Source organism: Triturus cristatus, chromosome 1_1 (assembly GCF_964204655.1).
Source record: "Triturus cristatus chromosome 1_1, aTriCri1.1, whole genome shotgun sequence".
Classification (NCBI taxonomy): Eukaryota; Metazoa; Chordata; class Amphibia; order Caudata; family Salamandridae; genus Triturus; species Triturus cristatus.
The window spans coordinates 55,079,009-55,106,811 of NC_140579.1; the positions used below are offsets into that span (position 1 = coordinate 55,079,009).

General features: G+C 45.5%; 1 protein-coding gene across 1 annotated transcript in view; it reads right to left on the reverse strand.

Annotated features, from left to right (window-relative positions):
* Window positions 1-27,803, reverse strand: part of LOC146869372 (complement C4-like) — a 536,657-nt gene that overhangs the window by 156,393 nt on the left and 352,461 nt on the right. Inside the window, exons 25-26 of the mRNA XM_085599650.1 lie at window positions 20,046-20,121; window positions 9,489-9,648 (exon numbers count right to left, since the gene is read on the reverse strand). Of these exons, the coding sequence (XP_085455776.1) occupies window positions 9,489-9,648; window positions 20,046-20,121 (236 nt within the window). The remainder of the gene's footprint in view (window positions 1-9,488; window positions 9,649-20,045; window positions 20,122-27,803) is intronic.

Sequence of the window (27,803 nt, forward strand, 5' to 3'; positions counted from 1 at the left end):
CACATACAGTGGGTTACAGTAGGACGGCCCACGACAAGGTAAACACTGACTGTTCTTTTTTAAGCACCTCACAATGCACTGAACAATATGCATAGCAACCAGGTCATTACAACAAAATATAGAATTGTAGAATCAAAATTGATTAAATGAAATAAAATACATTATGCAATGTACATCAATACAAAACGAAAAGAAAGAATGCCAAGCAAGAACCAGGAATCCTAACCTAATGCACAGAATGTTCAAACAAAAATGTTCTCAACACTATTCTCAAACTAGAAAGTGCTGAAGAATGTCTGAGGGAGCCTTACGGAAGCAAGAGAACAAACTTGATAGGCAGAGTATGATTTTAGAAAATAGACATATTACGACTGGTGGGGAGCTTGCTACGTACGGGTCACATGCAGTCACTGGAGATCCAAGGCTTGCAAAAAGGTAGGAGCTTCATGAGAGAAGCATGGGCATTAGACTTGAATGTGAGGCTTGAAAGCCAACCAAAGTAGAGATTTAAGTAACGTTTCCACTGTCCTTAATAAACCAAGTGGCTGATGCTGTATACATTCTCAAAATTTATACCTTACCTCATATTTGAAGTGGCCATGTTGTGGTGCTCATTCTGGCCATCTCTTTGTCCGTATGCGAGCTAAAGAGGAAAAACGGAAGGTTCAATATTCGCTGTTGGGCCTCAAGTTGACGGCAATGGAGGGTTTCACCTCGACATCGAACACTGTAATGACTGCGACAACGGAGAGCGATGCTTTGACTTTGGGCGATGAGTCGGTGCCAATGGAGATCGACTCCTCGACGTTGACCTTGCCGGCTGTCTCGTCAACAGAGAAACTCTCACAGGCGATTTCTTCGTTGTTGGAGGCATTTTCGAAGCCGAGCCTGACGCCGAAGAAGAACAGTCTGGGACCTTACTCTTGGAAGTCGACCTGGGTCTCTTCTTCTTGTGCTTCACTGGAGATCTGCCTCTGGAGGTAGTGGATTTCTTCTTCTCTTAGAGGCCATAAAGCTGGATTCTTTCTTTCTCCTTGAGAGTGCGTCTTGGAAGATTCTTGCAGTGTTGGCAGGTCTCAGGATTATGAGACTCAGGAAGGCGGAGGATACAAACAGAATTGGAATCTGTTTTGGCCTTCTTTTGCCACAGGAGGGGCAAGAATCAAAAAGAGGAGGCATGGTCTGACAGAAAAAGGGAATTTTGTGCCAGAAAAAAGGTAACTCCTTACTTCAACAGACTTCCAGGGTCCTGACTGAAGGAGCTGGAAAAAACAACTGATCTAACTGTCAGCCCGGAGTCATGATCGGAAGCTGAGGGTCATGGCTGCCTTAAAGGCATGGTGCCAGTTTATGCTTGCAATGGCTTTCATTTTTTATGCTGATGAGTTTTCAATGCAGCCTATAGGCTAACAATGCCTGCTGTTTTGCAGGACAACTTTCTTATGTCCATTAAAGAGAGTTGAAGTGTCTTCTTGGCCTTCTGTTTTCTGCAATCTATTCTTGCAAAAGCAGATTTCCAGAGCATTATTTAGCCTTTGTTTTTTCTTGGAGCTGCACTGGTTTGTGAAAAAATAATATAAATATATATATCAATTGCTGTATATTTATGTTTTTATATATCATTTTATATATGTTCCAGGGTACCCATGCGTGGGCGGGAATATTCAGTGCGTATGGCTTTGATTAGGATCATCTTGAACAGAACTCCTTTGCGAAGCCCAAAACACCCTTTTTAACACATATAAGTCAGCATAGGGTAGGCCCTAAACAATGCAATTTATTTAAAAATGTGGACATGAATTTTCAAGTTTTACATGTCCTGGTACTAAAAAACTCACAAATTAATTTTTCACTACTGTGAGGCCTACCTCTCCCTTAGAATAACATGTGTTGTGTAATTACATTTAATAAATGATAACTTTTGCTTGGGAGCAAGTGGTAATATCATGTTTGGTGTCTTAGAAATTTAAATTTAAAATCCTCTTTAATTGTAAAATCGGATTTTAGATCACAATTTTGAACATGCTTCATTCTGAAAGGCACGTTTTTCTGAAATACCACAGAAGTTACACCACAGGAAGAAATCTATGTGTTTCACTTCATAAGACACGCCGGTCTGCCGGAGGTTAGGAATGATTCAAGTTCGTTCGAAGGGTGCAGTTTAAGGACTACCATAAAGAGCAGAAACCTGCTTCAACATGTACGGAATAGTTGCACTTTTGAAGAAACCACTATGAACGGAACTCACTGCGTGCTCCAGAAGTGTACAATAAGGAGAAAGCACTGACCCAGTCCCGGTACTGAGGAGAGCCCCAGAAATTACAAAAGGCTTCAAAACGTGTTGACCAAGCTGGTTGGGGAACGATATTACCTGAACAGACTAGCAACAATCAGGAAACACGGCAAATTGCCTGTTCTTGCACTACAGAATCCCAACAAGCTTATACTGTCAAGATGTAGAACATGATTGAATTTTAAATGTAAATTCCGCCATGTGCTTTGTTCTTAGATTGAAGGACTGGTCTACTTCACAATTGTTTTGCCTTTTCATTTAAATGTTAATTTTTGTCGTATGTTTAATTATTACTGTGAATGTATATATGCAAAAAAGAGAAAAATTTGCCCTCCTAAGAAAGACATGCTATGAATGTTTAAAATCGTTTTCAAACTAAAAAATTAGTGTGAAATAAATTACCAAGGCCACTATAATTGCAAATGTGGTTCTTATAGCGAAATATTATAATTTGACTAGAGCACCTAGGCACTGAAATTGTTGATATTACTTTATAAGAGACCCAGTCTGGGTGCTAGTAACAGGCTCAACCCCCCACTTTTATAACTTTAATAAAGTTGGCATTTCTTGTTACCATTTTGTGTCTGCAGCCCGTTTCCTTGATCACATGACTGACTAGGTGTAGTTGGTCTTTGTATATTCCTCTCCGACAGCCAAACAATAGAGGGACTAAGTGTTGTCAGGATGGGCCACCTTAACAGGACACGGGTAGAGCGGAGCAGAGACTCACTTGAACTTCAAAGACCCTGCCTTAGCACACACACAAAGAACTTCACACTAGCCTTTTGTGACTTTAAGACCCTGTAGAGCCTGGGCAGTTAGGCAGGAAACTCCAGATATTTCTGTGTGGGGAAAAGTCCCTAAGGTTCTTCCAATTCAAAGCTAGCACTAGGTATAACAAGCATTTGCAATGTAATCAGTCTCACCTTTGGGACCTTATATGTATTTCGCTATGCAGCACATTAGCCTGGGTGCTGAAACATCTACACTTCTTTAACATGGAGGGAAACTAAGCACCAAACTGAGTGACACGCAGGTATGGGAACGAATATTGCCTTTCAGCGGGAAATGGTATAGTCCAAAGCTATGTTTTTAATATGAAATCAGGGCCTTCAGTGGTCATATCACTGAAAATACAAGATTTGAAGAAAATATTATTGTCTACGTGTGCTTGTGGAAGACATTTTCTATGGACTGGAATCTAGAAAATACTAAAGTGATTCTGGTATTTTACTGACCTCTGCTGATCATTTTCTATCAAGAAGGTTAAATAGAGGCAGGTGCCAGAAAAATAAAAAAGAAAGTCCCTAAGCAGAAAGCAATTCTGGTGTTTTACTGACCTCTACTGGTTGTTTTCTATCAAGACAGTTAAATAGAGGCAGTTGAACAAGCAGAAAGCAATTCTGGTATTTTACTGACCTCTACTAGGGCCCAAAACTGGCCTTGGCAAAGTGCTCGGCCGCCCCCTCCCCCCCCCACCGGGGCTTTGGGGGGTGCGGCCGAGCTGTTTGGCATGGCCAGTATTGGCCGATTTTGTTACAGAGGCCGATATTGCAGCTATGCTGCAAAAGTGGCCCTGTAACGAAAAAGGCCCCCACCCCTGTGGCCCACGGGGGAAATGCCCTGTGCCCGCTAAGGCCAGTCCGGCCCTGCCTCAAATGGTCGTTTTCCATCAAGACAGTTAAATAGGGGCAGTTGAATAGAAAGAAAAATCCCTTAGCAGAAGCAGACAAGTCCTAGGGCTGATCTCCAGAACCCACAAAGTACAGACACATATAAGGATATACTAAAGTATATACAAGAGGTCTTGAATGCTCAACCTAAAAATAGGACCCTCAGTCTCACTCTTCAGTTCACTTCTGGGCCTGTGGAAGGACTCTCGAAGGACTGCCCCGCTATCCATGGCCTGGTGTGTACTTCAAAGGACTGACCTGCTGCACCAAAAGGACTGCCCTTCTGCCTGAAGCCTGCCTTGTGCCCTCAGAGGACTGGCCAGCTGCTAGAGACCTGCTTTTCTGCTTGCACCCAGGACTACCAGGGGCCAGTTCGCTGGCCTCCTGATCTGAGATTCGGACAGAGAAAATGCTCCAACCATCTTGAACCCGCACCTGGAACCAGCAGATTGAGTCCTGACCCTCCAAGTGATACACCCCCTGTCCTGGGCCCTTGAAAGTTGTGCTAAAGGTGCCAAGATTTCCCAAATCCAAAACTTTGGACTTAAAAAGAAATTCTGTCAAAAAATGGACTGAGAACCCGGACCCCGTGATAGTGCAGTCAGCTGCACCTTGCTCGTAGTACTAGCTGATAATTTGCTTATTTGTACAGATCAGAACTAGTTCTTGTTATTTTTTAGATTTATGTACTGCTTTTAAACTTGCATTTTAACTTTCTGCACTGTGTTGAATTTGATGTGCAGAGGGAGGCGGGAATCGAACCCTGAGTGGGAGGCAGCTGAGCTGATAATTAGAAACTGCCATTTACTTTGATGGTGCGGTCTAGTTGTTTCAACCTGGGGATTTTAAAACAGGACGCTGCGTGAGCACGCTCGGTCCCGTGATAGTGCAGTCAGCTGCACCTTGCTCGTAGTACTAGCTGCTAATTTGCTTATTTGTACAGCTCAGAACTAGTTCTAGTTTTTTTTTTAGATTCATGTACTGCTTTTAAACTTGCATTTTAACTTTCTGCAATGTGTTGAATTTGATGTGTGAAGGGAGGCGGGAATCGAACTTTGAGTGGGAGGCAGCCAAGCTAATAGTTAGAAACCGCCATTTTGTGCTGGAAATGCTGCCGGTTTGCCACTACATCACATAAATCGCATAAGTTACTGCAGAGCAAGGCTAGTTGATATTGGCAAGTGTGTGAACTGCTGCTCCCACTTTTCCCTTCAGGCAGATGCAGGCTGCCTTGCCTGCAAACACTGCAATTGGGCCGCCTTTCCCCCTCGCAGCGAGACGCGTGTGGAGTGCAAAGAGAAGTCTAACACCGGCGCCCACTCAGACCAAAAGCACGGGGAAGGGAGTCAACTGAAGGCTTTCCTACTAAACACCCAGTCGGTAGAAACAAACAAGTTTCAGCTCTTTGAACTTCTAATAGATTTAACGCTCAATATTATGTTTCTAACCGAAACGTGGCTAAACGAAGGCTCTAATCCCACCATTGCTATTGGGATCCCCCTTGGATACCAGATCCAAAGAAAGGATCGGCCAGGGGGAAGGGGCGGGGGTATGGCCATATTCTACTTGCTCTTTACTGCCTACCATGTTGATAGAGGGGGCCGAGAGCCTCGGCTTCCTTCTTGCCGTATTTGCCGTATCGGCCCTACTGGGCCAACTGGAAAGTTCACAGAGTCTATTAGCCACGCTATCTACCCTCTTGCTGCCAAATACAGTCACTGCTTGGTACTCGGGAATTTTAATATTCTAATGGACAAACCAGGGGAACTTGAGCCCATGGGGCTGTGCGAATCTCTGGGCATACTCAACCTGGCCCCTTATGTCCTCTTCTCTACCCATGAAAGGGGTCACACTTTGGACCAGATCTTTTCCACCGCCAGGATAGAAATGGACGCGCCCTTCCCCATAGTATGGTCTGACCATTTTCTGCTTGGTTTTAGAGTCCATAAGGATTCAGATAGCCCTCATTCATATTGCAAGCCTCGCGCCAGCAGTTTTAGGCCGTTTCATTAGTTCACCTCGGAGGCGTTGCATACTGCACTTAGCCTCCACCCTATCCCTCACAGCGGAAACCTCAAGAGTGATGTGCTCTCCTTGGAGAACTGGCAACAACTCCGTTCCCTGGCGCTTGCCCCTCCTTCCACTCGGGAAGCAAAAACTAGCAGAGCCTCGGCCCCATGGTTCACGGAGGCCCTTAGGAAGAGCAAAAGTGCTTGCAAACGCCTTAAGAGAGCGTGGCGGAATAACTTCAATCACACGGACAAAATCACCTACAAACTGGCCCTGAAAGTCAACTACAGTAAAGTCCACGAAGAAAATAAACTTTTTCTTTCCTCTAAAGTCGAACAGGCCGGGAACAAAAGTAAAGAACTTTTTAAAATGGTAAAAGACTTCTCATCCCCTAATTTGCCCCTACCAGTGATTCGACTAACCACATGGCCCGCTATTTTTATGACAAAATTAAAATAATCCAAGATTCTTTTGAGACGCAGCCCCTGGTGACTTTAGTAAACATGGGTCCGCCCCCGTGCTAACCCTAATATTGGTTTTTCCCTCATGCAGTTTCCTTCTATCACTTTGGATAAATCCCTCAAGATAATGAAAGCTCTAAAGTCCAGTGCACCCTCCGACCCTTGTCCAGCTAAAGTGCTGGCATCTATTGTTGAGGTGATTAACCAAGTCGTCAACTTGGTCCTGAACACCTCTCTGTATGAGGGGCAAATGCCGGAGAGCTAGAAACACGAAAAATGATCCTGCTTTTAAAGAAACCTGCTGCAGATCCATTGGTAGCCGGTAATTACTGGCCAATATCATTGCTGCCTTTCTTCTCCAAGGTTTTGGAGAAATATGTAAATACAGTCACCACGGAATATGTGGAGAACAACCATTTACTTCACCCAAGTTAGTTGGGTTTCAGAGCAAACTTCTGTACTGAAACAGCCTTATTAGATGTCTCTGAAACTATTAAAGCAACACTAGACAAAGGTGGCAACGCGGTACTGGTATTGTTGGACCTTTCCACGGCCTCCACGACCGACTCCTGCGAAGACTCCAGGAGTGTGGCATTGGTAGCATGGTACTCAGATGGTTCACCTCCTTTTTAAGTGGACATCAGAAAACAATTTGGTCCCCTCCCTTTTCGGCTCACATCCCCCCTATGAAAGTAGGGGTCCCACAGGGCTCGGATTTGACCCAACACTCTTTAACGTGTACATGGCCCCCCTTGCGCTCCTAGCTGAGGAATACAATAGTATCCTACGCCAATGACACGCAATTGTTGTTCACCTGTGCTAAGGGTGCCGACTTTAGATGCGGTGAGATAAACGCCTGCTTGACGGAGGTGTTTTCCTGGCTTAGACAAAACCAAATGAAGCGTAATCCGGAAAAGTGGGAGATTATTTTCTTCTGCTCTAATCCTGGTGAAGCATGGCGCCAATGGTGGCCACAGGATATGTCCCCTCCTGTAACCTTAATAGCACCGTGAAGAGCCTTAGGGTCAAGCTAGACGCTGACCTGTCCATTAAGGCTCAGATTCAAACTGTGGCCAGCACCTGCTTTGGGCTATTGAAAATGTTAAAGAATTTTCTTCCCCTGCTCCCGGTCTCACACAGAAGGATGTAGTCCAGGCCCTCTTTGTTTCAAGGCTGGACTACGTCAATGCCCTGTACCTGGGCCTCCCTGACTATCTACTAGGTCCCTTGCAGGTGGTTCAGAATGCGGCGGCCAGAGCTATTCTTATTGTTGGCCCCAGGGCGCGAATGACTCCCCACTTGATATCCTTGCACTGGCTACCGGTCCAAAAGAGGATCCATTTTAAAGCGCTAGTCTTGGTCTTTAAGGCCCTTCATAATACAGGGGACCCTTACATCAGGAAAAGGATTCAGCACTATGTCCCACAATGGACTTTGAGGTCCTCAGTACAGCTCCTGACGACCATTCCAAAGTTTTCCTGCTCCCTATGGGTGGTTGCTCCTTTCAAGTGGTGGTATCTCGGCTATGGAATAGCTTGCCACTCTCTCTTAGACAGGTGCAGGATCTCCTCGCCTTTAGGAGGAAATTAAAAACCTGGCTATTCCAACATTAGATCTAGGCCTACCTGCTTGTTGTGCTCACTGTCTGTCTCGTTGTCTTTTCAGCGCCGGAACACTCTGTGGAGTAGCAGCGCACTTTACAAGTACCTAGTTATATTACATTACATCACATTACATTGCATTACAGAACCGAGAAGAGACTGAGACCAACCTGCTTGCTAATCCGCCCATGGTGCAGTACAAGTTGCCCTAACTTTGCGGAAGCTCCTGCTAAGTTCTTCCCCACAGAAGTAAATCCTGTTGAGTTGCTCCTCTTTGGAAGGATATCCAGCCTCCTGCAACCCTCATCGAATACAGCCTGCAGCTTTGTCTCGCGGGACATTTTCGACTTCCAAATGGAAACATCTTCACTGTAACTTCGTCCAGCAGCTACCCGGTGACAACAGCTCCTTCTTGGACTCTGCCAACTGCCTTGCCCCGCTAAACTTAAACTTCTTAGACATTTACATATGAAATTTCTTCTAAGTCTAAAGGTAAGCGTAGACTGGGTGTATTCGAACCACACTTCATCGAGCTCTACCAGAACTTTCGACTTTGCCATGGTATTGTACGACTAGATGTCCGCAGCTGGCGCTTTGATCTTTTAGGCACTAGATTTTACTAAAAACGTTTAGGGGCATCAGTGCCTGTACAGGAGCTTCTAAACGTTTTGTTTTACAGACAACTTTGAATGTTGCCTGCAGCATATTATCATTGGTTGGATGATGCTCGTTGCAGCGGTTGCTGTACAGCTACATAATATTCTATGTATGGCTGAGGGCAGCTGTGGCCAAAGAATGCATTAGGTTATGTTTACCATCTCCCACTACAGCCTGCACTGGTTGGATACACTCAGGTCATAACAGCATGGCATGGATACAATGGATAATGCCATGGCATAGAGCATAGTGGAACTTTAGTAAAAAGGTAGAGCAGCCTGACTCTGTTCTTCATTATTGTATTGTCAATAGAATACCAGTGAGCTGGGTAAAAATAACAGCTAACAAAGTGTCAAGAGACACATCAGCCAAAATAAACCAATTAAATTAACTGAAATCAAGTGAGAGACTAGCACTGCACAGTCCTGTATTTTATTTATGTTTGATGTTTTTTTTCCGCTGTGGCTCATTGACATAGAAACACATGTTGGGGCAGCACATCTGCAGGTGGCAGGGACACTTTCTTCCATTGCAAGGATGCTGGTTCCAAGCACTTGTGCCTCAGATTTCTCTGCAGTGGGGTCAATGGGGAGAGGGAGACCAGGGGACTACGGCCTACCCTCATTGCATCAAGACACAGACAATCTTTAAACCTACATCTTCCCAATATATTCCTAGGTTAGGAGAAGCAAGAACAGCAACACCCTCTCAAGTAGGAGTAGCTCATGTAGAGTAAATACATTATTTGGACCTTCTCCCAATTTCTCCTGAGGCAGAACATTACTCTGATTACCTGCATCTCCCTGTGCCAGACCGGTGCTGGATCCCTGAAGGCCCCGCTATTCTCCACCTGATGCTTCATCAGAAAGTCCACCGCTGTCAGGATGGTGCCATCGTTCATATTAATGTGATCGCGACAAATGGAGAGTATCTTAGCAATGAAGGCAGTAAGCCTGAAAGAAAGAACAACATGAATGTCATGACATCAGAGTACAACCACAATAGAACCATCACTATGTCTCCCGATTCTTGCAACATGACAAGAGATGAGGATGAGGTAAAAGGCCATTTTGTCAAATGAAATTAATAAAATGGTTGGTTATGGAATCTTTGTTGTCCCTTTTGAACCGGAAAATAAATGATGCTCAAACTGATGGGTATTTTGAGGGTAATGGCTGATTTAATTGAGGGATAAATACAAATGGTATACATTAATTTAAATGTAATATTGAAATAGAATTATAATTCAGGACAGTAATCAGTCTCACAAAAAAGCATGAAAATTTGGCTAGAAACTTACACTGAAATTAAGCAATATTGATCTAATACACCTTACGTCTAATGCTTGGCATTTACCTGAAGTAGTCGTCCGACTTGGTATTTCCATTAGTATATTTCAGTCTAGATAAGTGGGTTTTAAAGTCACTAGTAATTATATTATATCCTAGAGAACAAATCCTGGATTGAGCCAACAAAGCTGACCAAATCCACTGGCAAGGAATTCTTTGAAGAAAGTGGTAAATAAACGTGTAATATCTTGTATTTGTACTTATGCTTTTCCCCAGTTGCTTTATCCAGAGCTGCTCAGCCAGTGTGAATGCGATGCATGGAATGTTGGAGCGGTGATGATGAATGGAATGTTTGGGTGCCTGTGAGGTGAGGTGTGGCAGTGGAGTATGGGCTGAGCAGCGGGCAGGCTGCTGTACATTGAATTTACCAAGCTACAACTAAGACTAAATAAACTTTCTTAAATTACACTTCGGCTACCTGATCTTCCTTATTAGAAAACCATAATATTTTATGCCTCTGGGGCGTGGCTTGGCGCCCGCGAGTGATGGCGGCGCCCGAGTAAGGCTCCGGAGCGGCACCGTGAGACCAGCCGGTTCCTGCTTTCTATTCCTGGGGGCGAATGGATGAGAATGCGTCGGATTATGTCCTGATCACACCCGACGGCGAATGAAGCCCTTTCGTGTCTTCGCGACGCTGGAATTGCCGCTTGAACGCTCCCTCAGGATTATCTCGTTGCGGCGGCCATCTTAGCTCTGCAGACTAATGCGTGTTATCCTGAGGTAACTGCTTCGTCAGCCCAGCGCTGAGAGCACTCGATATTACACATTCCTTGTGGCTCACAATTCACTTTCATGACTATTCTTCACCTCTACACTGATTTTTGCAATGCCTGCCTTCTATTTGGAGCACTAGTCACGTATACTGTATTTTAACAATGTTCCTTCACGAAGCGCCCTTCTCTCCCATATTTACCGCTGAGCTCTTTTTCAAGTTATGACATTATCAACGCCCTACTGGGATCTTCTCATGCCTTCATCACGGGGCACGCCTGGCTGTTTCTATATCATCAATGTTATTAGTTGTTGTAGGCTTCTGTGAAGTACATGAGAAGCCATTTCGCTTCATATCTCGCTGATTTGCTTGAGAACACCTTGCACTACGCAAAGCGATGATACTGACATTCTGCAAAACAATGCCACACTAACAGCATCCTGATACCATCACAGTTGGTTCTTCAGTTTTTCCTCATGAGCCCTGGCAACTGATTGCGTCTGAGTATTATGGAGATGGTTGCTTTCTTTGCCTGACGTACTTATCACCCTCGTACGCCTGCTGTGTCTTCTCCTGAGCTCTCTTTGTTCTAGCTTTTTGTGACCTTTAACGAGTCAACCATTCCACGGCTCTGTCATATGGGTAGACTCAAGTCAATGTCGCATTCATCTTGCCCGCTCAAACCTCAGATTCTGAAGAATTCAAAGGTTTTCTCTGCTCTTTCACAACTGGAATACTCTCTTAATTTGTCTGGCTTTGTTACGCCAATGCATCCTTCCAGGCACTCGCCGGATAATTCTAAATCCAACACGAAGAGGCTTAAGTCGGACTCCCTCTCGCCTCCAAAGCACTCTGGTCCAGTGTCCATGGAATTATTGTTAGAAGAAATAAGATCCTTGCGTCCTTTCATGGAAGAGACAAACAGTAAGCTCCAGGTTCTCACGGACAATTGGTCGCAAATGGAGACGAGGGTTACATCAATCGAAAAATCTGTTCAGTCGTTCCAAGAAACATCCTCTGTTGTCTCGAACCTGAAATCTCAAGTTTCAGATCTCCAACAACAAGTAGAGCAGTTGGAAAACAGAAACAGACGCAACAATCTTCGTATTTATGGCCTAGTTGAAGGACTCGAAGGGTCTGACCCAATTACTTTCTTCAAGACGTTTCTTCCCAAGCTCTTGCATCTGCCACAGGACAAGGCTCTCAATATTCAGCGTGCTCACAGACTGGGTCGGCCACCTTCTTCTGCTTCTCCCTCACAGAGACCCAGAGGGGTCATCATCTACTTTTTGGAATACTTAGATCTCTTGATGGTTTTGACGGCGGCCAAATCCTCTCCGAATCTGTCTTGGTTTGGCTCATCCCTATTCTTTGCACAGGACTATGCTAAGGCCACCGCCAATCGTCGCAAGGTTTTTCTGAGCCTAAGAGAAGATCTGCGCGCGATGGGGGCACGATATGGCCTTTATCACCCATGTTTTTTCAAAGTTACCTATAATAATAAGACTACAACCTATGAAGACCCTGTGCGTTTACAAAGCTTCATCAATGCGCACAAATCATCTACCATGGATGTCTCCGGACCATCATCCTCTGCTCCTGGTTGACTAGTGCTTATATGACTATTTGAAGGCTCTCTCTATCTTGTTCTTGTTTAAAGACCCTCGTTGGACTGCAGTTACCCTAAGTTCTTCTGATTATTTAAATATCCACTTGGCCGATGTTCTACTGTATATGTATGATGTTGTTCCCTGTTCTATTTGTTAGTCATGATCTCGTCATAATCCCCTAGCATGGCTTTAATTCCTTGTTCTTCATTTTTCGCCTTACAGGAATTTTTTCGTGTTCAATGGTGTCTCCCGGTCCCTGCTTCGTTGCTCGTGGATGTGCTGCCTCACCCATGTGGTTCCTCCCCTCCCCCACCCTTTCTCGCACCCTTCCTCTGTAGGTATGTTCTTTCATTATTCCCTCAATTGTTTTCCCCGTGCATCCACTGTTCTTTCCTCCTGTCTCTTCCTATTCTCTCTTCCCTTGTTCTCATTTTTGTCCATTTGTATCCATCTTGTCTTCCTACCTCTGATCGGAACCTTTAGATTGTGTAAGAGATGTATCCCTTGTCTCCTTACATACATTTGTTTCTCCACTGTTTTCTTACTTTTGACTTTCTGCTTAAATTTTTGTACTCCTCCCTTACACTTGTCCTTTCTTGATAACAAGTATGCTCTTATTTGCCCTCTTTTCCTCCTTCTCTTCAACATTTTCATGCTATTTTCTCCTCTTTCTTTATGTCTTTTTATGGGTTTTTTATTCACTACCCATGTTTTCCATATTTTTTGTGGAAATATTATTTTTATGTCATTAAATGTATTGTCATGGAATGTGAAGGGTATTAATTCTCCGATTAAGCGTCAAAGGATTTTGTCACACCTAGCCAAATTGAACGTTGACATTGCATTCCTTCAAGAAACGCATCTAACTGATACAGAATCTGTTAAACTCAAACATGGATGGGTGGGCGAACTCTTTTATTCACAGGGTGACGGTAAACGGAATGGTGTGGCAGTTCTTTGTCGTAAATCTCTCCCCTTTCAGGTCCTCACCCAAGAATCTGACGCTTCTGGTAGATGGGTCTACGCCAAGCTATCACTTAGGGGTGTTCCAATCTCTCTCCTTAACGTTTATGGCCCAACCACGGGCGAACCCTCTTTTTGGGCCAATTTCTCTCCACTTCTAACTAAATTTATGGACCACAATTTTATTCTGGCGGGAGACTGTAACCAACCACTAGATCCCTTTATTGATAGGACATCCAAGACCCCCTATACTCCCAACAAGCCCCACAAGCAGTTTAGTCATGCTATTTCGCAACATAAGTTAGTAGATTCTTGGCGCCTATGTAATCCAAAATTACGGGAATATACTTTTTATTCTCCCTGTCACCGCTCCCAATCACGATTAGATTACATTTTTGTTTCCCATAATCTCGCCCAATCACTTTTACACTCCGAGATTGGCCCGATACTGCTTTCAGATCATGCTCCTGTTCTCACGTGTTGATGTATTCCCTAAGATTGTTGGTCCCAGAAGATGGCGTTTTAATAACTCCCTCCTTGCTGATTCCAAGTTTACAGCTACCTTCACCTCCTTTTTCGCCGATTTTTTGATTAACGATAACGCCGCCCTCCCGGAGCATACTATTTGGGATGCCTTTAAAGCAGCGGCACGTGACTTTATCATTAGTTACGTCGCAAACAAACGTAAAACTGCTCGATGGTCCACCAAAAGCCTCCTTTCAGATATTAAGAGATTGGAACATGCCTATTTCACATCCCACTCTGCTGATAGCTTGACGCCCCTTGTTGCAGCAAAAATGAAATTTAATGAGAAATCTACGGAGGACGCCTCCTTGTACTTGCTGAAGTCGACTGCTAAATTTTATGGGGGTAGGAACAAAGCAGGGAATCTCTTAGCTAGCTATTTGAAGATTAAGCATAATAAGTTAAATATTGAATCTATTTATGACTCTGATGATAATTTGAAACATGTAGATGCTGACATTCTTGCTGAGTTTTCACGTTTCTATGAGACTTTGTACACACCTGGGACTCAACCCTCTCCCAGTTCCCTTGCCCGCTTTTTCTCTACCATCCACACACCAGCCAATTTCCCCCTTGACCTTTCTTCCTTAGAATCTGACGTTACACAAAAGGAATTGCTCATTGCTTTGCAACTTCTCAAACTCAACAAGGCTCCTGGTCCAGACGGGTTTACCGTTGAATTTTACCTTCATTTTTCTAAGTTGTTGATTCCACGATTGCATTCCTGTCTTCACACTTTTATTGCACAAGGCGCTTCCTCAGGGACGTTTTCAGATGCTCATATTTGTTTGATACCCAAACCCGGGAAGGACGTTAAGTATTGCAAAAATTACAGGCCTATATCCTTAGTCAATATTGACTACAAACTTTTCGCTAAAGCATTGGCGATTCGACTAGACCACCTTCTCCCTGATCTTCTGGGTGAAGAGCAGTCCGGATTTGTCAAAGGCCGACATATTACGGACAACACCAGACTCCTATTTAATATATTCTCAAAATCTTCCCGCTGTCAGCAATCCCTTGCAGCAGTAGCCCTTGATGCCGAAAAGGCGTTTGATCGGGTCGAATGGCTCTATCTTTTTCACACCCTCACTTGGTTTGGCTTTGGACCTAGATTTATTTCTTTAGTCTCCCTGCTGTACTCACACCCCAGAGCTGCAGTATTTGCAAATGGTCAAATCTCTTCTTATTTTGATTTAGGCAGGGACGTCCGTCAGGGTTGCCCCCTTTCCCCCTTTCTTTTCAACCTTGCTTTAGAACCTTTTCTGTCCAAACTACGTCAGAATCCCGCTATCCATGGATTCCAGATTGCAGATTCTCAAATTAAGCTCGCTGCTTATGCAGACGATATTTTACTTTTTCTTTCCAATCCTGCAGAATCCATCCCCGCTTTTCTAGACGAAGTCCGAAATTATTCCTCCATTTCCGGATATAAGCTTAATCATGATAAATGTGAGATCCTACCCTTGACTAAATTCACTTTCAAACAAGAATTTAGTGTCTCCCAGTTTACTTGGTGTCCCTCCCATATTAAATATCTGGGGTTATATATCACTTCTTCCATTCCAGACACTGTCTCTTTATGCGTGTCCAAGTGCGCACAAAAGATTGCGGACCTCACTGCAAGGTGGCATCCTTTTTACCTGTCCTGGTGGGGTCGCTTGGAGACTATTAAAATGATGATTTCCCCCATTATTCTTTATACATTGTCCAACATTCCAGTATCAATCCCATCGCGATTCTTTAAAAAGTTTAACTCAATATTATCCTCATTTTTATGGAACTCAAAAAAATCCAGAATGTCTCTTGCCAGATTAATTCGCCCTGCTTCTGAAGGGGGTGTCAACTTTCCTGACTTTCCTGCATATCAGAAGGCCTTTTTGTTACGTCAAGCTTCCCTCTGGCTGCAAGATCCCACCTCTCCCTGTCCTTTGTGGGTTAAGGTTGAACGCAATCTCCTATCTCCGTTTTCTTTTGCAGAATATCTTGCTTTCTCCCGTAAACCCTCTTCGCTTCCCACTCCTATCCACAAGTACACTCTCAAGCTCTTATTGTCTGCTGCCGCTAATCCCCCTCTGACCATTGATGACTTCCTCTCCTCCACCATTTGGCATAATAAATATCTCTTAATTAGTTGTAAGCCCTTTTACTGGAAATCTTGGAGAACCCGAGGTTTGATTTGGATCGCGCAACTTTTTTCTGGTCCCACCTTTCTTTCTTTCTCTGATCTCTGTTCTTCTTTTGGTCTACCCTTATCCTTTTTCCCCAAGTTTACTCAAAGCTGCTGTTCTCGAGACTTATGAGCGGATCTCTATCTCTTCGCCTCCCCTTGCTTCACCCATCCCTATCCCTCCACTCCACTCTCTCCTACGCAGCACCCCCAAGGCATCTCTTATCTATAAATACCTCCACACGCATGAGTTGCCTAGACCTAAATCCAAGGTTGAACATCAATGGGAATCAGATCTCAGAATAAGCTGGCCGATATCTATATGGGATAAGATATGGGCAAAACTCCGCAAAACCTCCAGAGCGGCCTCCCTGACACAATCCTTATTCTTTATTTATAACAGATTGCTTCTTACGCCTTCTACACTAAATAAGCGTTTTTCAAATACCCCAGATTTATGCTGGTCGTGTGATACCCCTAATGCTACCTTACTCTACATGCTATTTCTTTGTAAACATGTGCATGACTTTTGGTTACAGGTGTGGGCTCAAGTTAATGTTATTTTCCATACTTGTATTCCTTTTTCTCTCTCTCATCTCTTCTTAGGTAGCTTATCTCCTTGCTGGGATAATGTAGATATGCATGTCCGCATTGTTGATTTATTATTGGCTGTAGCTTTTCAACAAATTACTGTTAACTGGAAAAATGCATCCAATGTTTCCCTCAAAGCGTGGTGGTATAATGTCTGCCACAATCATAGACTTGATACTGCCTTTGTTTTTCCTGTTCACTTAGCAGCTAAACGTGCAGACTTATGGCTCTCCATTACGCTGTATTTAAATAACTGTGCTGCCCGTTCTTTTAGTCCAATGCCTGTTCAACAAGAAGTTTCTAAACCTCCATGATACCCTTTTCACATTCACGTTTTTCTAGCATATTGTTTTGTTTTTATGCTTCTAAGATTTGTTGTTTAACTTATAACGGTTATGTTTTTTATGATTCTTTTCTAATGCCCATGATTACTGTTTCATTGTAGTTTTCTTATCTCTTACATTTTGCATATGTTAACCCTTCCTCCCCCTTTCTTCCCCTCTTCCCTCCTCCCTCCCTTTTATAGCTGATATTGTGTATTGATTATTCCTTTTTCATTCCTTAATAAAATTTCATTGAACTTAAAAAAAAAAGAAAAAAAAAAAAAAAGAAAACCATAATATTATTAATATTCAAAACATCATCTGTTGTATTCAAAGGCATACATTTTTTCGTGAAAATAGGGATAGTACTAGTTACAACTTCGTCATTTACCCTGTTAAAAAAAAAACCATATGATTAGTTGCCCTCTCGGAGCTTTAAGTTTAAGTTTCTCAAAACCCATGCTGTCATTTATTGCCGCTGTTCATTATTCAATTTTACTTGCCAGCATATTCATATTTTTTCTAGAAACTATTTCTACCAAATCAAAATAACTAAGTTAGAAGCTTATTGGTAGCACAGTTCGATGACACAACAAGCAAAACGTATTTAGGAAAAGAACAATTTGTATCTTCCACAACCGAGAATGATGACTGACCTGGGGCTGAGACAGTGATGGACTTGGAACTGAGCCAATTGTGATGGCATGAAGCCAAACTAATGATTCATTTGGCATTGAACCAATGACGAGCCTGGGGTTGAACCACTAATTAATGTGGGGATGAGAAATAATGGACTTTGGGACGATGGCCCAACATGTGAGTCGATGATGATGGGCCCGGGGCAAAACCAAAGATTGACTTGGCTGTCAGCTATTGATTGACCTGCGGCCGAACCTTGGAATGAGGAACAATGGGCATTGGACTGAACAAATGTTGGCTCTGGAACTGATTCAGTGATGGACCTTGAACTTAGCCATGGATGGACCAGGGAGTAATCAAATTTTGGACCTCTCAATGCGCTAATAATGGAGCAGGTGCCAATGAGAAATGATAGAAGGAGCCATTGGTGGACCTGAGACTGCTCCAATGATAATAGACCTGGGACTGAGGCAAGCATAATGCTCCCAGGAATGATTAAATAATAAAGGATAGCAACTAAGCAGATGATGCACCAGGAGCTGAGCCAGAGATGACAGGTCTGGTACCAAACCAGTGACAATTAACCTGGGACTGAAACACCCATGGACCCGGAAATTCAACAGTAATGGGCCTGGAACTGAACACTGATAGACATGAACTGAGCTAGTGATGTACCTTGGACTGGACTAATAAATGACCTAAGATAGAGCCACCTAATTCTGGGCCACTCTTGGTCTGAAGTATTGACAGACCAGCGAGAGTCAATCATGGGTCTGTGACTAGCCCAGTGACTGAGCATATGATGGACCGGGACTGAGCAGTGCTAGGCCTGAGACAGAGGACCAACTAAACCTGAGTCTAACCCAATAATGTCCCTGAAACTGAGTGAGTGTTAGCCTCGGAGTGAATGATGAATATTGGACTAATTCAAAAATGCATCTGGGACTCAACCAATGCTGGAACTCAGAATGTGCTAATGAAGGACTAGGCAATCAGCCAATGATGAACTTATTGCTGGGCCACTGAAAGACCCAAGACGGATCCAATATTCATAGAACTGGGACTGGGCCAAGGGTGATGGACCTAGGACTGGCTTGGTAGTAATGGAACTGCAACTGAGTCTAAAAGGCACCTGCAACAAACCCAAAAGTGGACCTTAGACTATGCTAATGACAGGCCTAGATGTGCAGCAAAGACGATGAACCTAGGAAGATGCAATAATGAAGAACCTTCACCTGAGCTCCTAACACACCTGGGACTGTATTACACATGGTACCATGAGGCAACAACAGGCGTGTGCCTACTTTCTGCACTCCTGAGGCACGTTGGTATTAAAGAACCGGCTGAAGATGCACAGCCCCTTCCCTAATACAGTTTGTGCTAGTGCTACATGTGCACAAGCGCGATATTAAGGGAGCATTCCTCATTTTCATGGCAGTATAGCCCATGCAATTGAGTAAACACTTAACCTCTGCGCCAATGTGCTATTATAGGCGCTGGCACATATGCAAAGCAGCAGTCAGGGGTCTGTCTGTGTGCCACAAAGAGGTGGCACGCATTCAGTGTGATTCCCCCTTCCAAGGGTTCTACTTGAATATAGGGGAAAGTGGCTCCCAAGGTCCCTCCAGACATCCCCTGTTGGTGGGTGCTGTCACTTATTGTCCCTTATTGAAAGGCGGTCTGCATAGCTGCTATACGGTGAAAGATGGACTGATAGCTTCTGCTGGCCCGCCTTTCACTAACGTGCTGCCCTTAGGCCAGATGTTAGCTTGCAGCTGTACTGAGGGTACCATATGAACAAAAATAGGACGCGCTCACCTGGTCAATGCCTGGTGCACCAAATACATTGTGGTGCGGACCAGCGCATAATAAGGCCCATGGGGCTCAGCTAATGGTGTTTAAATGAGGGCCTGGTGAATGGACCAGTAATCAATCTGGGACTGAGCCACTGATCGACCTAGACTAAGACTGAGCCACTAAAAGACCAAGCCAATTATGGTCCTTTGACTGAGGCAATGATGGACTGGGACCGAGCCACTAATGGACCCGGAACGAAGACAATGATGCTGCAGGAACTGCCGGGTCTGACACAATAATGGACATAGGACAGAGCCATTGGTGAACCAAAATTAGAGGTAATGATGGTTCTGGGACTGAGCCAATAACACGTTTGGGACAGAGACAACAATGGGCCTCGAAATTTGCCACTTGTGAATCTGAGACTGAGGCTATGATGGACACACATCTGAGCTAGTGATGGACCTAGGACTTAGTCAACAGAGAAACATCTGGGACCAAGTTAATGATGAAACAAGAGAATGTGAAATAATGATAATCTTGGGACGAAATAATGGTGGTTGGCTTACTGAGCCAGTGATATATTTGATAACTTAATATGTAGCCTGGCAATGCAATGATCTAGAATTCAGTAGGCCAAATAAGTAAGGTGCAGGAAGCATAAAACTGACCAGGTGCTGCTAGGAGTGGTTTTCCAAGCTCCATATGACCCATCTTCTTTCCTAAAAGTCAAGAGTCGCGCGTGACCTGAAAAGAAGCAAGAAAGCATTAATAGAGACAGTTAGGCTATATTTGCATCCATCAGAACATTAATACAGAATGCATTTTAATGCAGCTGTGGTCCATTACATTATACACTTCAGGCAGCAGTGCAGACATTGGAAATATAGAGAAAATCCAGCACATTATGAGCTGGAAGGACTGTGCACTGATGATCATGTTACTAACCTTTGGTAATGCCTAATCTGGTAGAGACTTTGTCTAGCTGCAGATTCCTGACCTTAGAATTATTCCCAAGCGTCATACTGGATCTAGAATGTTTTTGGGAGCAGTACCTCTGCGCGCCGATAGGTGCAATCAGTTACTCCCATGGCATCGCCGGCGCTGGAAGTGACGTGCATTGCCTATGTAGGTGACACCCAAACTTCAGTTTCTTTTCGTAACTTTCCAAGCCAGGAGCGCAGAGCCACGAAGAACGCTGACACTGGTGTGTGAAACTATGGCCCTGAAAGGGAAACAGCCTTGTACCTAAAAATCTGTTCACAGAGTGGGGAGGAGGATAGCCGCAGATTCCTTATCTTAGAATAGATATCCAAGCACTACATCTCCGGAGATGGCTCTGAAAACCTGATTTAGAGTAGAAAGTCCCGCACGACCAAACAGGCAAACTGCCTATCCCAATGGAACTGATGGTCTAGGCAGTAGTGTTTTGTGAACATGTGCAACAAAGCCCACGTGGCAGCTTGACAGTTGTCCAGGATCGGAACTCTGTGTGCTAACGCAGTGGTCGCAGCCTTTGTTCTGGTGGAATGAGCATGCAAGCCCTCCGGGGGTTGCTTCTTGGCCAGAGCATAGCAGCTCTTAATGCAGAACACAATCAATGCGGAGATGGTTCGTTTCTGCATGACCTTCCCTTTCTGGGCTCCGAAATACCCCACGAAGAGTTGATCGTCCACCCAGAATGGCTGTGTGAGGTTAAGGTAGAACAACAGCACTCTTTTTGGGTTGAGCCAGTAGAGTCTCTCGTCTTCCTTAGAAGGATGACGAAGAGAGTAAAGAGTAGGCAAGGTAATGAGCTGTCCTACTTGCAATGGGGAGGCCACCTTCGGCAAGAAGAATGCTCGAGTCCGAAGGACCAGTTTGTCTGGGTAAAAGGAAATACATGGAGGCTAAAATGACAGCGCCTGGAGTTCACTGACCCTCCGGGCAGAAGTAATTGCCACCAGAAGGCTGTCTTGATGGGCGAGGAGCCTAAGAGGGTAGTTATGAAGCAGCTCAAAAGTGGCGCATAGTAGAAAAGTGAGAACCAAATTGAGGTCCCATTGAGGCGTAATGAAGAGAGCTGGAGGAAGCATGTGCTGAAGATCTTTAGGGAACCTATTCACAATAGGGGACTTCAAAAGGGAAGGTTGATCTTCCAGCTGCAGAAAAGCTGAGATAGCAGACATATAACCCTTCAACATGCTTAATGCAGAGCCCGGCTGGGCCAGGGTACTTATAAATAAAAGAACTTGGGAAAGGGGTGCAGATAAGGGCTCGAACTGTTTGTCTGTTCACCATGCCACAAACTTGCTCCAATGGCTGACGTATACCATTTTCATGGAGGGACCGTAAGCTGCCAAAAGAACATTACAGATTTCGGGCAGAAGGTCAAAAGCCATCAACTGTCACTGCACAATCTCAACGCATGAAGGCAGAGCATTGACAGGTTCTGGTGGGGAAACCTCCCCTGCTGCAGCGACAGGAGATCTTCCAGAAGAGGCAGCCTGATTGGAGGACCGATGGACAAACGCAACAGCTCGGGATACCTGACTCTCCGAGCCCAGTCCGGAGCCACCAGAATGAGTTGGGCCCGGTCGTTCATGATCTTCTTGAGAACTCTGTCCAGGAGTGGTACTGGCGGAAAGGTGTGCAGGAGGCCTGAGCTACACTCAAGATGAAAAGCATTTACAAGTGAGAGTCATCTTGGAAACAAAGCGTTTACAAGTGAGAGTCATCTTGGAAACAAAGCGTTTACAAGTGAGAGTCATCTTGGAAACTCCAATACAACAAGAACAATGTTCCCCTAAGGGGAAGTGCAGGCCTCTTCTTCCTTGGCAATTTGAAGAAAGCTATCGACTGCTTGCCTGTTATAGAGAAATTAATTTAGTTTATTATTGACAACAATGAGATTATACTCAGAATATATACAAACCCATTTAGCAACACATTGTTTCAAAAGGTGCTCCAAGAAACAATGCAGTGACTGTGAATGTGTGAATTAAAGTACATATGTGCAATCTACAGTGCACATAACAATTGCTTTACACGCTAATGCCTGAGGAAACAATTATCACACTTATCACGCTAGTAAATATGCAGGTAAATAAAGAATAAAACAGGTGCACCGTAAACTCCAGTATAGGACAAATCCACAATAATGTTTGCAACACAAGTGACTCAGCAATCAAAGTGTTTTAATTAGAACACAACCATAGGTCTTCTAGCGCATGTAAGATATTGATATCACAATGCCATAACTTGTTTGTATGAATTAACAGATTTCTTTATTCATTCTTAAAAGTTTCTTTTGACAGGCTATGACTGCAGTCAAAATACGTTTCTAAGAAGATCATGAATAATGGTTGTGTTCTAATATTTTTTCTGATAATATGAGTGCTGAGTCACTTGTGTTGCATACAATGCATAATGTAGGAAAGTGCCCCTTTTTGACATGGTCACCCCCACCTTTTGCCTGGTATCTGATGCCATTTTGACAGGAGTGCACTGGGTTCCTGCTATCCCAGTCCCCTGTGCCAGCTTTCTTTCCATAAACTGTACAATTGTTCCCCCCATTGGCAATACCATCAGCACCTCCTGTAAGACCCTAGTAAAGGGCACCCCTTGTACCTAGGGCAGGGCAGCTAAAGAGTGTCTCTAAGGGCTGCAGCATGTAGTGTGCAACCCTAATAGACCCCTCAGCACCAACATGCAAATTGCCATTGCAGGCTGTGTGCCATGGTGAAGAGAAAAGTGAAAATACAACATAAAACACATCCCTCTGTGCCATGCCTGTAGACACTGCATACAGTATAGGTGAGCCACCACACCAGCAGGCCCTACAGCCCTAAGGCAAGGTCCACTATACTACATGTGTGGCCATATCTGCATGAGCAAGTATGCCCCCTGTGATCTCTAAGTAAATTCTTAGATATCACAAGTGAACAGTTAAGCCATTCTAAGTACATGTGATGGACTCTGGTAAAAACGAGTTTTCCAGTGACATGATAGCTTCACTGAAATCTATGGTATCAAACACGTTATATTTTTAAACCCACTCTGATTCCAGTGGTGGATTTATTAATGCCTTCACCCAGAGGGTAACCTAGATGGGCCCCCTGAAAACCTACCATCTACTAGTGTGCTGACTGGCTGGTGCAGACCAGCCTGCCACCACAGACCCCCCTGCAGGTGAGAGCCTATGCTCTCTGAGGGAAGAAACAATGCCTGCTCTGGCCAGAGGTGTTGTCACCTCCTCCAAGCAGGATGGCTAAGAAATCAGCATATCAAGGCAGGAGGCTTCAAAGACCTCTGCCGCCTTTGATAAGTGACTGCAGGATCAGCAGGCAGAGGAAATGCCAACCCCCTGCCCTGGGCCCATTTGGCACCAGAACAGGCAGGAAATTTGATATGCAGGGAGGCGTGGTGCACTACCAACCAGTCACACCCCTAAGGTGACCTGCTTGATAGACCCCCCTTTAGGAAAATTCCACCAACTTGGTGATGGCAGAATTAGGAACTCCGGGACACAGAAAGTGGTCATATTGGCGGTGTAGTGACCCCCAAGGGAAAGTAGCCCATTGGCTACCATCTTTCACTCCCCTTAACGCCCCAAAATCTAGTATTTAGGGAAGCCCCTGGCACCAGGAAAGGAGATTCTGATGACCTAAGAAGAAGAAAGACACTGAAGAGCTGGAAAGACCTAGAACTGGGGGGTAGCAACTGACCTGCCGGCCTGTCAGCTGTCACTCCTCGAATTTGCAGATGAAGTGGCCGCGCGGCCCATAGGGGCAAGCATAACCCACTGTGTGGAAGTCAAGGTGCAGTAAAGCTCCATCTTGTACGCGTGAGGCTGTGCAGCTCGTGGTAGTCAATAGCCATGGCAACGACTTGTCTCCATGTATGTGCCACTTTCCCCATTGGGCTGACACAGCGAGTTGATCTGCGCCACCTGCCGCTGTGTGTCATTTCTTCCATCTGAACAGAAGCACTCCGTTGCCTGTCTTAGTGTGAAGGCTGAGAGTGGCCAGCGCAGCACAGGTAAACTCTACTCTGCGGCAGAGGCGGGGTTTTTGCCAAAATTTGCACTCCAAGCGGAGGGTGGAGTGACAAAAACTTAGTGAACACTGCCAGCGGAGCGTAGTTTAGCACCCAGCCTTACTAAAGACACCACTGCACCAGAGCTCGAAAGCCAAAGAAGAAGTGTATCCACGGTGTCCCTACGTTCAACTGTAGTGTCCCCCCAGTCCTAGATTGCAGCCTCTTTTTCCCAGGACCATTTCCCCTTGAAACCAACGGGGCACCCAATGCCATAAAGTAACTCTGCACCGGGACACCCCAGAGCCTACCGAGGTGATGTGTTGGTGCTATCTTAGACCTTGCCCTATACTTACCTTAACTCCAGAAGACTGGCCCTGTAAATTGCTGCTAAGTACCCGTATGCAATATATGTGTTTTTCCCCATAGGATAACAATACCGTATTAGATACAATACAAGTTACCTACCTGTTTTCTTAAAAACTCCTATTTTAAGGGGCATAGCCAGGTGCTGCAAGATGGTGGGTAGGCTTTAGGACTGCTCCTTAGGGAGACTCACAATCCAGTAACGCCACTGCCATCTGCGCCTTCAAGGGTTTATTTGTAGTGGCTCTGGGATGGGAAAGATGGCAGCACTGATTGAACAGTGTATTAACATATCCCGTGCCTTGCAAGCTTGCCTACTGACTGTGAGCCTCTCAGGCCCGCAGGGCCTTCAACGTGGCCTGTGGTTGAAGTAGAGAGTCTACTAGCTCAGCGGAGCAGCTTGGATTCTGGCGACCAAGCAGGTATGGCCCTAGCGCCTAGGAGACCAGCAGAGGAGGTGCCTGGGAGCCTGGGTGGCCTTCGGGCAGGCGACAGGTCTCCGTGGCTTGTGCGGTGAGTGGAGGTGGAGGTGGAGGATGGTGGTCCAGATACTGACCCCCTTGGGCTTCTGACTTATCTCCTGTGGCCGCCTCCTATACAGTAGCTGGAAATTGGGCTCGGGCAGGCAAGGGACCCACGTGGCCGCTGGCCTGGTTAGCAGGCAGCTCTCTGCCTTCCTGTTGCTGCTTCCCCCCTTTCTCTCCTCTGCATTTGGAGAGTGGGGCTGTGGCCTGATCATGTGAGGAGGTGGGGTAAAAGAGCCCCATGCGGGCATGTTGGCTGGGCCTCAGATGGCTGGATCGATCGCCCATATTGTGCCCTTTATGAGCAGCGGCTGAAGCTCCTAACATGGGTAAGCCACAGGACCTTCATGTTGGATGGCCCTGAACCCCCTGTGGCCAGATTCTCCGGGGGAGGGGGCGCCCTCCTCCCCTTAAACATTACTTAAGGAGCAGTGAAATGGGAGCCATTCTAGTGCCTGGGGGGCACTTATGGGGGACTAGGCCCAGTATAATCTGATGTGCTGACATCTGGTAGCTCTGAATGAGGCATTGCAGGACGCAGTCACATTGGTGGAGGTGAAGTGACCCGTATCTATATTACATTGGATGACTGGCCTGTTTCCTGACTGGGAGTGGCCGAGAAGCTTCTGAGGTGGACACTCCCCTCTGCTCTTTATTGCTAGGAGCATAGCCGGAAGCAGCACAAAGAAGGCAGCCTTGAGACTATTCGTGCCCCTTTGGCACAGGGAACAGGGAAGTGGTGGGTCCTGCAACGGGAGGAACAGGCTCCATATGCCATGCTGTGCCCTGCTTCATATGTGAAGATGTTCTGGCGCAGACTAGTACGTGGCTGCTGAGGCCGTGTGGTGTGAGACTGGGAGTGGGAGTCCCGCCAATGTTTGGACATTCCTGCCTGGTTGGACTGCTCGTGCAGCTCCACTACTCAGAGTGTGGGGGACTGGCGTGTACGCACTGGTCATCTGTCATCTCCACTGCGCTTCCCGGATTGCTGAACCTGGGCAAGGCTGCTTGCTGGTGGAATTGACAACATGGGTCACAGAGGAGGCAGTAGCAGCACCGACCCGATATCGAGATGAGCAACTCTGTTGTGTCCTGACCTCTGCCACACCCTCATCTGAGCCGACTACCGACCTTACACTGGACAAGATACTTGCTGCTATAGTGGTTACCCACCAAGATTTGCAGACTAGGTTGGATGCAGTAGCGAATGAACTGGGGCTGGTACATGAAGACCACGGTAAACTAGCGGACCGCGTCACCCATAATGAACAGGATATCACAGAACTGCGTCCCACAATGAAGGATCTGGTGGGCCAGATACATTCCCTTACCACAAAGGTGCAGGAATTGGAGGCACGTGCGAAGGACACAGAGGGGCGCTCCCGTTGCAAAAATCTCCGCATTGTGGGCATCCCCGAGGGAGTGTAAGGTTCTGACCCTGTGCAGTTTTTGGAGTCCTGGCTCTCACAGAAGGTGGCTCCTGGATTGCTGTCCGATCACTACTCTATTGAACGTGCCCACCAGGTCCCAGCGCGGTGGCCTCCGGTGGGGGACTCTCCTTGTCCTGTAAGTGATTGCACTGTGACCTGTGGGCACCGCACTCCGCACCGCCTCGCTTCACTTCGCCACCCTTGTCTCAACGACGCTGTCGCTGCTGCTGACTTCGACCCCATGACTGCATCGTAAGTTCCTCAACGCACCGTCTCTTCCCACACAGCAGTCTGGGCTGACCGACGCCAACTCCCGCTAACTGGCTCTGTCGCTTGCACCGCAACCTGCCAGCACCACATCGAGCACCACCTCGCCCTGCACCGTACACCTTGGTCTCACCAACGCCATCTGGACGATCGTCACTGAGCCGCTGCCTACAATGCATCGAGAGGGCACCGCACCCTGCACCGCTTCCATTTTGCAATGCAACCGCGAAGGTTGCCACAACCAGCTTGCATCCATGTGTCAGCCTCAACGAGAAAGGTACTGTTAACAAGTCTGTCCACGCTTTCGCTTGCCCAAACCGACGTGGTCAGCTGGAACTGTTAGACTCTGTTGTTATCAGCTTAGCCGTAGCCCTGGACAGAGCTACCGACTGGTACGAACTGTGTTTTTAAGATATTTCTGCAATTTTAAGGATATCTTGCCAAGTATATATTTTTATATACTGTATTGAGCATTTTTATGGTTTTGGTCTTGTTTTGGATATATAAAAATATTGGATATTTTTCTAAACTGGTGGAGTGTCCTTTTGAAGTGTTTTGACTTTATTACTGTTGGTTATGTGCAAATGCTTTACACACTGCCTATGAGATAAGCCTGACTGCTCATGACAAGCTACCAAAGGGGTGAACAGGGGTTATTTTAGGAGTGTAACTCCCTTACCCTGACTAGGAAGAAGGGTCCCTACTTGGACAAAGGTAGCTACATCTGCCAACTAGAGATCCTCATTTCTAACATCTCCCGTTTACATCAAATGTTAGAGCTTTCCCGGGTTCAGTGGCCTTAAGCGGCTTGCTGAAGCTGAAGAAG